This window comes from Calypte anna, chromosome 6 (assembly GCF_003957555.1).
Source record: "Calypte anna isolate BGI_N300 chromosome 6, bCalAnn1_v1.p, whole genome shotgun sequence".
NCBI lineage: Eukaryota > Metazoa > Chordata > Aves > Apodiformes > Trochilidae > Calypte > Calypte anna.
The window spans coordinates 17,155,270-17,168,676 of NC_044252.1; the positions used below are offsets into that span (position 1 = coordinate 17,155,270).

Below are 13,407 nucleotides of genomic sequence, written 5' to 3' on the forward strand. Positions count from 1 at the left end.
TGATTTTTACATTTCATCTATTAGCATTTTATTGTAATATGACAGGTGTCATGCCATGTGGGTTTCGTGGTTTTTGACATGCCATTCATTATACCCCTAGATAAAGACTTTTGGTTTTTATTTACTTAGACACTGTATTGAGGCACATCTCTTCAAACTTGATTAAATTAATGAGAAATTAATGACTTCTAGGAAGAGACAGATTAATGCAAGTACTAAACCATGCAACTGTATCTGCAACTGATTTGCTGTTTTGTTTCTCATAGCACAGGTGCAGCAATGATCAATGGCTCTCAACATCCATCTTCATCGTCATCTGTCAATGATGTGTCTTCAATGTCAACAGATCCAACATTGGCCTCTGATACTGACAGCAGTCTAGAAACCTCAGCTGGACCTCTGGGCTGCTGTAGATGACTACTTGGTCTTCGGGGGGGGTGGGAGGGGGTTCCTTTTAGTCATTTATAGGGCACCTTTAAAATTTGGTGGTATTTTTGAGTGTTTTTTCAAAAATTATTGTAGAATTCATCATAAAGTGCTGTAATTTAAACCGTAAGTTGTTTTAAAAGCAGCCTTTTTTTTTCCTGTAATTAACTGTAAAATATTAAACCTGATAATTTTTATTGTGGTTTTAAAATCTGCATATTTGCTTTACTATTATGCTGCTGATCTTTTTTTTTACTGAATTTGTAAGATTTGTTTTATCAGAGCACATGTTAATATTGTGGTCATTACCATATAATGAATTATTTAAGATTTTATAGGTTTTCAATTTTTAAATTAGAATTTATTCCAGATGTTTTGTTCATGATATCCTTCAACATTTTATGCTTGGTCATATATCCGTATCCAGGTGGAGGGGGGAGAGAATTCCATATAGCCAGCTGTAGTTTTGGGCATGCTACTGTGGTGCTGGCAGTGCACAAAATCCTCTTTTGTTTGACCACTTACCTGTAATACTTCAGCAAAAGCAACAATTAGTGATTTTTTTTTAGAAAAAAGGTATACAATCCTGTGCAAAGTAACCTCATCTGAATGGTTTTATGAACTTAAGAAAGCAAAGTGTATCTTCAAAGCTGCAGAAATACCCTAATGAAGTAATGTGATATTTTCTGCAAAGCTGTGGCATGCCAAATATTATGATCACTATAAAACATGAGGATATTTCATGAATAATACATTGCAATGCAAATAAACTGTTTACTTCTAGCTTGTAGCCTGTTTTTGTACACACACAGAAAAAGTGTATCCAGGATGCCTAGACTGCCAACAGGGAAAATGAATATGCTGTAGCTATCCTTACATGTAATAGTGATTCTTAGGAGTTTTGCTTCTTACTGTTTTTTTTTTTTTCTATAAGGCAACTCCTTTTTGGGTAGAAGATGGAATGACATGAATGCAATAGAGGCAAAACTTCATCTGTTCTTTCTCCAGTAACTGATTGCTAAAAACTGTTAAGTGGTAGGAGAACCTCAGGATTTCTGTAGCTAATGCATTAAGTGAGCAATATACACCATCCAAAGGGGGGAGAAGTAGTGCTGTATAAATTAGTATTTATCCCTTTCATTTCATCATGACACCAGTGTAGCAGAAATCTTAATAATGGTTCATCTAAAGTCATAAATATTCAGGAGTTTTTAGCACTGAAGCTAGTAGGTTTCATTACACTTTTTAAACAGAAGAAATACCGAAATACATAGAACAGTTACTAAATAGTCATGTAAAATGGTGCTGCTCCTCACAGAAGTATTTTAACTGTTTACATTTTATATTATCATAATGATTTGTGTATAACTGACTTGAGTTTATGTATGAGTTAAACAATAATTCAGAATTTATTGCTTTGGAAAATGCAGATTTTTAGTGAAGCTAGGCTGTATAATTGATTGCCTTGTGTAAGTGCATATTTTGTGTAGTGAATTAAGAATGTGAACAGGAATTTAAATTGAGGTAAAATGCGCATTAAAAAATACAGAAGTCTTGCTAGGTAGGCAGAGAGCATAAGGAAATCATATAACTGACAGTAGAGATCATCCAGGAATGACTGATGCTCTTCAGTGTGGTTTCTTCTTCTTGTTGGGTTAAATAAGTATCTTTTTGGTGGTTTAATTGAAAGAAGGAAATGTGTCTTTGCAGTAAGTTTCAGAAAAACTGACATGAAGGTAATGCTTGCAATATCAGATGTCTTTCTTGAGAGTGCTTAGGGTTACAAGGGATAGTAATGTCTCAAAGATTACTAAATTAATAAACTGCACATACGTTTTCTGGCCTGGCTAAGTGAGTGGTAAGTGGGTGTATGTGTAATTTTGCTTTCCTCACTTGTATCTAATATTATTTCCATGTTGCCTTTCTAAACCACATTTTGTTAAGGCTATTATTTTTACAGGATCCTGCCAAATTGTGTATTACCTCAGAATAGGCAGGAAATGTTTGGATTCATCTAGCACTGGAACATAGAAAACCTGCTCAAGTTGAATGGAGACCAATGGAACTGTCTATTTTCTTATTTTTTATCCAAGTTCAAGCTGTGATTTAAGCCAAAACTTTTTCTTGATACAGCAGTACTAATTGTTTTATAGGGTCAAGTAATATTCTGGTCAACCCAGTGTAATGAATTTAAGAATGACAAAATCAACTTCTTATACCTTTAAGTGCTGTTGAGGAGAATTTCAGAGAATCATAGAAATACTGGTAAACATAATTCCTATTTACATTTATTTTGGACCCCTCTGGATTGCAGTGGTGACTTAAATATTTTGAAACTTTAAAATAATTTTTGCTACTTTCCAGTGCCCTAAAGAAAAATTGATTTTAAAATTGAGTAAAATTGTTACAAGGCTTTTACCACAGGGGGCTATCAATAGTAACTTAATTGAGTTCATAGCTCTAAGGAAAATTGTACTGTTTGTCTTTTAAGATAGGGTTGATGAATGGGTGGGACTGGCCACTGCAACCAATTGCAGAATAACTGAGCTGTGTTTAAAGTTGGAGCTTCACCTGTGGAAACTTAAAGAGTTTACTGTAGTCACCATCTTCATAGCAGTGTTGCTTTTTTTATAAAGATAAAGAAATCAGAATCAGTAATCAAATTATAATAACAACATGACAGTCTCATGTTCCTTTTTTATTTGTTGAAATAGAAAATTATGTTGTAGATAGTCCTACACTGCCACAGGTAGCAAACAAATGGGTAGCTGGAGTTCAGCTGTCTTCGTCAATTCTTACGGTGTTTGATCTACACTATCTAATACACTGTATAATTTTATTCTTAAGATATTATTAAGCTTTATGATTCAACAAAATCTATGATTCAACAAAATCTTCTGATGACAGGCTTCACTAGAGTGCATACAGCTTTGCTCTTTTAGGGCTGTTCAATCCCTTGGGAGTAAGTAAGGATTGAATTACAGTGAGCTGTCTCATTTCTTGTGTCAGGTGAGGTTAAAAGTTGGGCAGCAGTAGTGAGATTAATGTCTATCTTTTCTGTGGCGGCCATCAAGGATAAATCAGCTCCTCTTCTCTTGTAGAACTGCAGGGTTTGTGTGTGAGAAGCCAGACTGCCAAAGCACTACCCTTCAGTTCACCAACCTCAGACCAGCCTGACTGACCAGGTCACCTCTTGTGGTCATTCTTCAAAACTAAAGATACTTGGCACTTTTCCTTAAATAGGCACTGTGCAGCTTGGGTTTTTAGTTTAGAAGCACCTTACTGCAGTACAGTCAATAGTATCTTTCTGGATGAGAATTGCAGCTAGCCACAAAGATAGTAACAGCATAAATAGTTTGGTAAAGCCCCCTCCTAGCAGAGGTGTGAGCTGAGGGGGGGTGCAGTGAGCTCTGTCTGAGGAGATTGTGGCAATAGCACCCTCTGCTGCCTCAGGGTCCAAGGACACTGTATGACTGATGTGGCTTTGTTTTATGGAATACTGTTTCTCTGAACACAGGCTATTTCATTAGAGAGCAAAAGTTAAGCACCTTGACAGGCATTTGCATTATATAATGCTTCTGCATTGATGTATATGGCATTTATCTTAACACTACATAAAGAAAAACTATTCAAACTCTTACAGGAGAAGAGTTCCTACCCTGCCAATATTTGAAAGTATATGACATTAAATAATTCTCAGTTAAGATTATGGGGGAAAGAGGAGATGGTTCAACTAACACTTGGTCTTACTGTTTCAAGTTGCTAACGGAAGTGAATTACTGTTTCAAGAAATGTTTTTATTTGCTCTTGACAGCAGCTTGTCCATGCTGTTACATTTTATTTGCTTGTCAGTGTTTTGGTTGTTATGTATTTATTTTGAGGACTGGAGTTGAAAGAGAGCTGTCTGCATTTTTCAGTAATGTTAGGAGGGTTTTATTGGAGAAATGTGATGAGACTCTACTGCCTACCTGAATTTCCAATTCACTTAATTTATTCTTAGTTATGGGCACTGGATAAAAGTGGTATATTAAGTGATCTCTTTCACTCCCTTCTCCTCTTCTTTAGATATCTCTGCATTATGGAAATGTGTTATGAATCAGATCACATGGTGTTTCTATTGCAGTTAGAAGTTTAAGCTAGGTTTTCTTGAACTACCTCACACAAACTTTCTATGTTTAAGTGAGTAAAGCTAACCCTTGCTATTGGAACTACACTGAATGTGAATAGAAAAATATGCTTCATTTAGAAAAATAAACCTATTGGCCAATGTTGAGACACTCTGAGTAAGTATGTTTCTTAAATATTTCATGTAAGATGTTCATGTGTATTATATAGCTCGTGTACAGTAATGTACATCTAGAATATTGTGTTAGCTGTAAGTTGGTGATTTTAATATTGTAGTCTGGTTTTGTAGGTAAAAATAGCTAGTGATGTCAGCTCATCATTTACATTTTACAAAAGGAATAATTCTTGGTAAGCTTTGCATACAGATGAATTACTTTTGTAGGCCCAATATCTAGTCTATTTTTTGAGAGTTCTTTAACTTTTATTACTCAAGTTGAGAGGAAAAAACACCCCTAATTATTGTCATCATTCCTTCTACCCCTTTTGAAGTATATTAATTTTATTTTGTTCCAAGAAATATAAAAGGGAAGATACGCCATTAAAAATCCAGGGGAAAAAATGTAAATTTTTTTTCTTCCCCACATTTGATACCTTTTCCTGCTTTTCCTTTTATTCCTTCCAAATAAGCTGTTGGTGGGGCATTACTGAGAACATTGTGGGTTTTGTAATCATTCATGCCATAGGTCATTACATGTGCACCATTGGAATGTATACATTGTTATCTAGTATGTCAATTGGTTATAATGATATTTTAAATAAAAAAATAAAATAAAAAAATAAAAATTGACCACTATGCATTTAGTATTTCTTCATTGGTAGGCTGGAATCTATTTCATATGGACTTCATAATAATCCATATTATTAAAGCATTTGGAGCTCTTTTTTAGCATCAGTCCTTCCTGAGAAAGCATCTGCTTTTAAGGTAATTAAGGTCCTGTCCTGTCTATGAGCTCACTCATGAGCAAAGTGACATCTCTTCCATTTCTCTGTTCCCTAGGGCTTCAGATGTGCAGCTTCCTTCATGCCAGCTCTAGCCAACTTCTTCTAAAGCTGCTGAGACCCTGTGTTGCAGAAAAGAAGCTGTGGTCTGTCTGGTATATTAAAGGAGAGCCCTGTCCCTCTGCCCTTAGGAAAATCTTTCTAGAAACTGTCTCAGAGAAGCGTGAAGGATTGAACTTGTGAAAGGCTCTTATAGGAGAGGTAACTTGTGTCAGGACTTCTTGTTCTGGCAGCTCTGCAGTGGGGCTGAACCCTAATGCAGTGCATTTCACTGCCTTCATTTTTGGCAGGTTCTCAACAGTTCTGTAAAGGAAGGTTCAAGGTGGCTTTGAGTTGTGTTTGTGTGTGTGCTGTTACACTGGTGGTGTGTACCTTGGAGTTGTGTTTGTGTATGTGCTGTTACACTGGTGGTGTGTACCTTGGAGTTGTGTATGTGCTGTTACACTGGTGGTGTGTACCTTTTTAAGGGAAAGGAACTGCCCATGAGCAGTGCTGGGCAGCCTGCTTTGTTTCTCTGGACCATTGTGAGGAACTCTTCTAGAAATGTGTTGAGAACCAGAAATGCTCTTTTAAAATTTATATATGTTAGCAGACAGTGTAGTTATTCCAAGTAATTTATTAATATAGTGCAAGGCCTGAGACAGCTTTGTCTTTGCCAGGAGTTTGTATGTGGGTGGCTTCAGCCCAGACTCAAAATGCTCCATAGTGCTGCTGGCATGAATAATCCCATTTGGCAAATGTGGGTAGTTCAATAAGTTGTAGTTAATCATTTGCCTTTGTATATCAGAAGACCTACAGCAGTTTGCTGTTATTCTGGAATGCTGCTTTACAGCTTTGGAATTTTCTTAAGTGTATGCTTGTGTTAGATTTCATTCATGGAAAAATGTACACTTTTGCCTGCATAATACTGGAAGGGGTATTCCAGGCTGGAAAGCTAAAGGTCTGCAAATAAGGAGCACTCTCTCAGGTCCATGGATTTGGCAAATTAAGTGGTGGGAAAGAGAGTACAGAAGAGTTTAAGCTAGAAAAGGAGGGTATCATCTTGCTCAAACACACCTCCGTGGCATTGCACACAGCAGTATTAATATGTTCCTATTTCTTGCATAATTCATCATGATGGGAAATTACCATTATGCTTCTGTTTCTGTGCTTTAGAGTTAGCATCCCACTGTGGTGTGTTTTAGCATGAACTGGGTAGTTTGCCATGTCTTGCAGGCTTTGCTTACTGCAATGAATCATCTTCAAAAAGACCTGAAATTCAGTCCTTTTGAAGAAAAGGAAGGGATATTTGTTTCTGAAGCACAATGGTCAGCCAAAAAAAAAAAGTTTGTTCCATTATTGCTTTTAGTGAATGCAGTTTAATTTGTGAAAATGAAGAGAAGCATGAATTTTATCGTGGATGCAAGATTATCCTGTGCTGGTGGGGTGTGGGTTTGTCAGCATGGATATAAAGGAAGTGTAGTAATTTTTTGGGTAGCAATAGAAGGGGGTATTAAATTAACCTAGTTGCTACTGATACTAGAAACTTCCTTTTTTACCAGTCCTGGTGTTATAATTGCAGAGAATTACTTATAACCCAGCTCAGGCCACTCTCCTATTGAAGTTTATTTTGTGATGACTGGTGTGGTACTTAATGCTGCCTAATTCACCATGGTCTTCCTACTCAAAATCTTTATTAAAAAGGTTCATTCTCATGTTAAATATCTTAATGCTGCTGTTTTGAATAGGCCATCATATGCACTGCTAGATCAGTTGTGGCTTTTAGTACTACAAGGCAGGGGGTGGGAAAGGGAAGGTCGGAGTCGTGCTGCTGCCTGCAGAGGGCAGGATGCTGCTGCTGCTCTGCTGCTGCTGCTGCTGCTGCTGCTGCTCTACTGCTCTGCTGCTGCTGCTGCTGCTGCTGCTGCTGCTGCTGCTGCGGGCAGTGGCCACACTGCCTGGGATGGGGGACAATGAGGAATCCAGCCCAGCTGGATATTATGCTAAGGGGAAATGGTTTGAAGCTACTGACTTGACCTACACTCTCAGCTTATTTTTACCACCTATCTTGACTTGTTTTAACCAAGAAAGATTAGGCTAAAATGTTTCTTTTTCTCACTAAAAATTGTTTTCATTTCTAGAGGAAGGAGAGTCGTTACAGTGAGGTAAAATCGAGTTAACTTAAGATGTGAGAATATCTGTGAGATGGTGAAGAGAAAAGTGTCTGATCTGCTGGTACACAAAGCCCACTCTCTGGTTATTTCCAGAAAATAAGTAAGAAAAGAGGACAGATGAATTCAAGACATTTTCTGAACACAAATAAATTAGGCACCTTCGCTACAGTCTGTACTTTCTCTGTAGCCAGATCATGATGTTGCGGTGCTTTTCCATTAAAAATCTTTCTCCTCTGAGACTCCCCAGCTGCCTCAGCTGTCAAAGATTCATGCCAAGAAAGAGCAAACAGTTCTGCAAGTGTTGGGCTGGCAAGCAGAGTTCAAGCTGAATCTGGTGAAAGTGTTTTCTGTGTGCAGGCCCTGCATGGCTGAGGGTTCTATGAACATCATACACATCATCTCAAAGAAGTGAGCCCTGGCTGCTCCTTACTGGACTTGACAGCTTCATTCTAATGATGTTTCTTTAGCAGAAATAATGAACTTAGGCTCTGAGTTATTTGGTATATTCCTGTCCTCTCCTTATTGTGAACAACAAAAAATTCAGCTGCTGTAATGAGAAATGTTACAAGGCAATTAATAGTAAATTGTCCTGGGGAGGTTTAAGATAGATATTCTGCCCTCCCTCAAAACTGAACTTATTTCTTTTACCATAGGTTTTGCTGTTAAAGATTAATGGACAAAAAGCCTGCAGCAGTTGGATGTGTTTTGATGATAAGAAAACTTCTCCTACCCTGATGTCTGGTCAGTATGTATCAGCTCATGAGAGCTTCTTGCAGCTATTTTTTGCTCAAAAAAGACCCCAGATATGTAGGGTAAAAAGTGCATATTTAAAATTCCATGGAGTTTGTGTGGCCAATCTGCTTATTAGCTACATATAGATTAATAAATTGATTTTTTTTAAACACTAGAACTGTTTGGTAATTAGTGAATTGTCAAGATTTTGGGATCTTATCTTCAGCCCATTTGTAGACTTTATTTTCACAGCTTATCTTCATAAAATAATTCCACTTTCAGGAATGAGAAATCTGAACATAGGTCCCTTTACATAGGGACTGGGGAAAAAAATTACCTCATTAAATCCATATACTAAATGACACTGAATGTGGTGACAAACAGGAACTGCTGTCTTCCCAAGCACAAGTGTAGGAGGCCCTCAGCTCCAGGCTCAGCCTGTCCATCAGTTCTGGCTATCCCACCCACCCTTCAGGACTTGACACTGTCCTTCAGTCAGCAAAAGGATGGTGCACTAGGTCCAAGGATGGCAGCAGTGTAGCTGTGGAAAATAGTACCTTTTGATTTATGGGCAGAAAGGGTGCCTGCTTTGTCCTGGTTTGACACTGCTTTTTCTTGGCAAGCTGACATTTCAGCTTCAAGCTGAGATTCTTTCCCAGACAGCCCAAACACTACAGTACACATAAAAACAATGGAACAAGTCTCACCAAGTGTACAGTCACTGTAGAATCATTCATGATACATAAGTACATACCAGAAAAAAGTGCATTGTTACTGGTTTTGCCAAAAATAGAATTTTCTATGCTTATTCTACTTGGGGACTTTAGCACTTTGACTCCCAACAGTTAAACATCCTAAAGTTGAAAAAAACTCTTCCATTTCCTTCTGCAGGAGGTGATTTCTCTTCTCAGCATCTTCACGAGCACGTTCAGAATTCCTCAGCTTTATCTCCAGCATTGTGTATTTCTTTCGTTCTTGGTCCAGTTCTTCTTCTAACATAACCACTTGTTTGCTCAGGTCTATACTTGTTTCTTCAATTCTTAAAACCAAAGGAGAAAAGAGGGAGAGAAAGAGAAGAAAGAAAAGGTTTAAATGGCTGGATGAATACTGTTAGCTATAATACATATAAGTTGTTCCACTTAGAACTAAAATATCTTCATTCTAAGAGCAAGGTTTAAGGGAGGGCACTAAATGCTATTTCATTAATGTTGGGTTTAAAGGTAGAGGCTCCTTGAAAGCTGCAGCTTCCTCTCTTTGTATCTTTAGAAAATATGATCAAGTCCTAGAAAACAATGTGGGCAAAAGTCTGAATGTCTGAGGAGCTGTATTCACTCTTCAGACTGAGTTCAAATATGTAATTCAAAAATAATCATTTAACCTCTGTTTTTATCCTGATACTGTTTTTCCCTATATGAAGATCCAGTACAGGTAAGCATCCTTGGAGGTCAGGTTGCAGTAAGGTAACAGTCCTTTCTCACCATCCATTTTATGGTATTTTCTGTAAAGTGTGTCACTGACATCATGGTAGGTGAACAAAAGATTTTCATATTGAACAAAATTTTACAAAAAAACCCCACATTTCACATGAGGGATGACTCTGAACAGACCTTAAATTTTCTGTGCACAAAGCTCTAATCAAGACTCAGAGCTTTTCTCTAGGGATGTCAAAGAACAAGGTTCACGCCTTTTTTTATTTCAAACAAACACAGAAGGCACATTCCTTTCTGTTCTCCCTATCATGTTTCCAAGTTGCAAGACAGTAATGGTGTTAATACAGAGTAGGGAGTAAATCCAGATGGAAATTTCCGATCACTAGAGCATTCAAAACTTGTGATGTAAAAATAAATAAATTAATTAACTAGGCTTTTTCCCAGGAAAAGTGTCACTCATTTAACTTAAAAAACCAAGAAATGCACCTAATGCTCACTGCTTAGTACAATACCCAGATGTGAAGCTGGGGTGCCTGGCTTCCCCGTGAAACTGTGCATAGGTTACTTTTAGAAAGGCTTTTTTAGTGACACTCAACAAGGACATGGAAGCTACAGACTCTATGGCAACAACAAAAAAAGGGACTTCTGTGACAGACCACCAAGAGGCAATGATGAAGGCAATACAGTGCATCCCCTTAAATTGTTCCCTCATATAAGGCTAAAGGTGCCAAAATAAACATTGTCACAACTTTCCCAACAATTAGGGAAGTCTCATACCTACCGTGCTTTTCACCAAGTCCAGCAGAATAAAAGCTACACTGATGAGTGAACAGAAATTTGTACTACGTCTGCAAAAAACTGCCCATCTCAGTGAAGACAGATTTTTATCACCCAGATTGCTGTCTTCTGTAATAGAAAAGGACTCTATTGAAGCTAGAACGCTTCATCCCTTAGTAACATTTTTGGTAAATCCTGCAGCTCTGAACTAGCAATTGACTTCTTCTACCACAAAGTTTAGGGGTCAGCTACAGCAGCCTAAAGTAGCTGTCCATGTTTGAATTACAGGGTCACAGTACTTACTGCATTTCTACAGACACAATATATTAGTCCTTTCCAAGATACTTCCAGTTTTTAAAGTCACAGATGGTAAGCATGAATTACTGAAACTTAACAGAGTATGCCTGATAATTATACTAAACTTGAGGAGGAAATGCTCTGGAACAAATTGGTTATAGAGAGACCATAAAGCTTGTCTCCCTCTGACTAAGCAAGAGAAAGTGGGCAGCTGATGATAAATAAGAGCTTTTCCATCAGCAAGTGTTCCTTACCTGCTCCAGGCAGGTACTGACTCTGCTTTCTCTCCACTTATGTATGTGCCAAGAAAAGCTTGTATTCCTTCATTAGAACATGCCCTGCTATACACACTGAGTCCTATAAACCATACAAGTGCATGTACAATCAGGAGGGAACTAATTATTAGTTTTGGGGACTAAATTATCTTCAATAAATCCAGTGAGGCAGACCAAAGTTTTCCTGCTCAGCTACCTCCCTTCTTTGCTAGTTTGTCTTTCTTGCAGTCTCAAAAGGAACATACTTGTCTCATACATTTAAATTGCTGCAGATGTGGTAAAAAGTTTGCAAAATTTTTGGGAGCTGAAAAACTTGGCTTGAAATTCTTAGACTCGACAGGAAGATCATTTGGGCTGTAATCCTGAACAGCTGTTTAATACAAAGAGGCATTGATTGCATCTTGCCTGGTTTTACAAAACTATTAGTTTATTAGTCATGTTCCTCTTAGCTATTGTGCCCTGTGAGACCTGTCCCATTTATAGTCATCCTCTCCAGCTGCAGAGGCTGTCAAGCCAACAGCACAAGAAATCATAGAAAAAAAGAAGGAACATAGCAAACGAAATTCCTGCCTTATCAACTGGCCAACTGGAAGAGAGCACAGTTCAGATAAATGTTTGAGAAGTCATAAAATCATAGAACATGCTGAGTTGGAAGGGACCCGTCAGGACCGACAACTCCTGTGCCTGTGTAGGGCACCCCCAGATTCACACCATGTGCCTGAGAGCATCATCCAAAAGCTTCTTGAACTCAGGCAGGCTTGGTGCTGTGACCATTCCCTGGGGATCTTGTTCCAGTGCTCAACTGCCCTCGAGGTCTGAGAATCTGAACACTTGGTAGCCCACACCCATGTTTGAACAGGGGTAATACTGACAGATTACTTCCTTGACCCCCTGCAGATGTCATTACCTTTTGATATTAGTCTCATACTCAGTCCTCTGTTTGCTCAGTTCTGCCTTTAGCTCCAGCACCAAGTTCTGTAAGGCCCTAGAGCATTTGACAGAGTCTCTAGAAGCTGCAGCCATATTGCTCTGTTCACTGCTGCTGCTGCTACATGCTTCAAACCTGTCAATGCTGTTCTCCAGATCTGCAATCTTCACCTCGCTTTGAGACAGTGAGCCCTGAGTTACCCATTCAGTTCTGAGAGAGCTTAAAGCAGAGGAGTCACTGGCCCAGCAGGCTGGGCAGCTGCTCACCGAGTCCACCACGGAGATTTCACATGATGATGTCGACCATGTTGTGCTGGCCACACTGTGTGTGCTGAGAGAGAGGCTGGATGAAGGGATGTTGTCATAAGTAGAGAGTCTCTGGGCAGAACAGGAGTCTTTTACTTGTTCCCCAGGCGCTGTATGGCGATGGCCTTGGAGGGAGTACAATCCATTCATCAACCAATTCCCACTGGAGGAGAGGCTGGGGTTATCTAAGGATGAGTTGCCAAACTTTGGACTCCCAGACCGTGCTCCCTGCTGGCAGAAGGAGTAGTTCCATGGAGGTAGTGTCTGCACTCTTTTGTTTGGGCTGCTGGCAGGCTCAGCCAATTTGCCACTGTGCTGTGAAGGAATGTTTTTTACTGCAAGTCCAGGAGTGGCTTCTAGTACCATAGCATTGGTAGAAGGCAAATCCGTGGGTCTGGGAATCCTGTTGTTCTCTGACCTGCTGTCCTCCCCATCCTCCTCGGAGATCCACTCCACCATACTGCGCTGCTGCACGGGTCTGATCTCCAGCAGCCCCCCTGGCACATCTGCCTGAGGAATGGCAAAGATTCGCCCCTGTTTGCTTATCAGCACTGTCATCAGGTGCTGAACTAGAGAGGTACCTGTGGGCAGAAAACAAATGCAAGCAGCTGATGAGACATCATAGAAGCCCCCAGGTGCTTCCTATCAGTGAGGTGCCCAGTGAGCTCCTTGTGGGGCCTGTGGCCACCATGCTCAGCAATGAGTCTACAGAAAACACTGTTCTGGCATTTCTACAGAACTGCAAGAAATAGGAATTGTTCCCAGTGCTGGGAACGGGGACTGTGAAGGATACAGATGTCAGTTGAACTCATGAATGTATCTGAGTAGCAGTGGGCAAGTGATCAGCATCAAATGATTAATAAACTGGCTGCTAAAGGACATATTTTAAGGATAGCAGAGAAGCAGGACACCTACAAAACAGGGCATAACTGTACCATACTGAGGAATAGGGTTCAGAGC

At 39.2% G+C, this 13,407-nt stretch overlaps 2 protein-coding genes across 5 annotated transcripts in view; one reads left to right on the forward strand and one right to left on the reverse strand.

Moving 5' to 3' along the window:
* MAPK8 (mitogen-activated protein kinase 8) overlaps positions 1–1,209 on the forward strand; it is a 41,872-nt gene extending 40,663 nt beyond the window's left edge. For 2 of the 4 annotated variants that reach the window (XM_030453243.1, XM_030453242.1), the window contains exon 12: positions 267–1,209. In XM_030453243.1, the coding sequence (XP_030309103.1) occupies positions 267–283 (17 nt within the window). In that variant the 3' untranslated portion in view covers positions 284–1,209. The remainder of the gene's footprint in view (positions 1–266) is intronic. The other 2 variants (XM_030453240.1, XM_030453241.1) reach the window with 1 other exon arrangement.
* Positions 1,210–9,244: 8,035 nt separating this feature from the next.
* ARHGAP22 (Rho GTPase activating protein 22) overlaps positions 9,245–13,407 on the reverse strand; it is a 65,946-nt gene continuing 61,783 nt past the window's right edge. The window contains exons 7-8 of the mRNA XM_030453208.1: positions 12,122–13,028; positions 9,245–9,474 (exon numbers count right to left, since the gene is read on the reverse strand). Coding sequence (XP_030309068.1) covers positions 9,246–9,474; positions 12,122–13,028 — 1,136 coding nt within the window. The 3' untranslated portion in view covers position 9,245. The remainder of the gene's footprint in view (positions 9,475–12,121; positions 13,029–13,407) is intronic.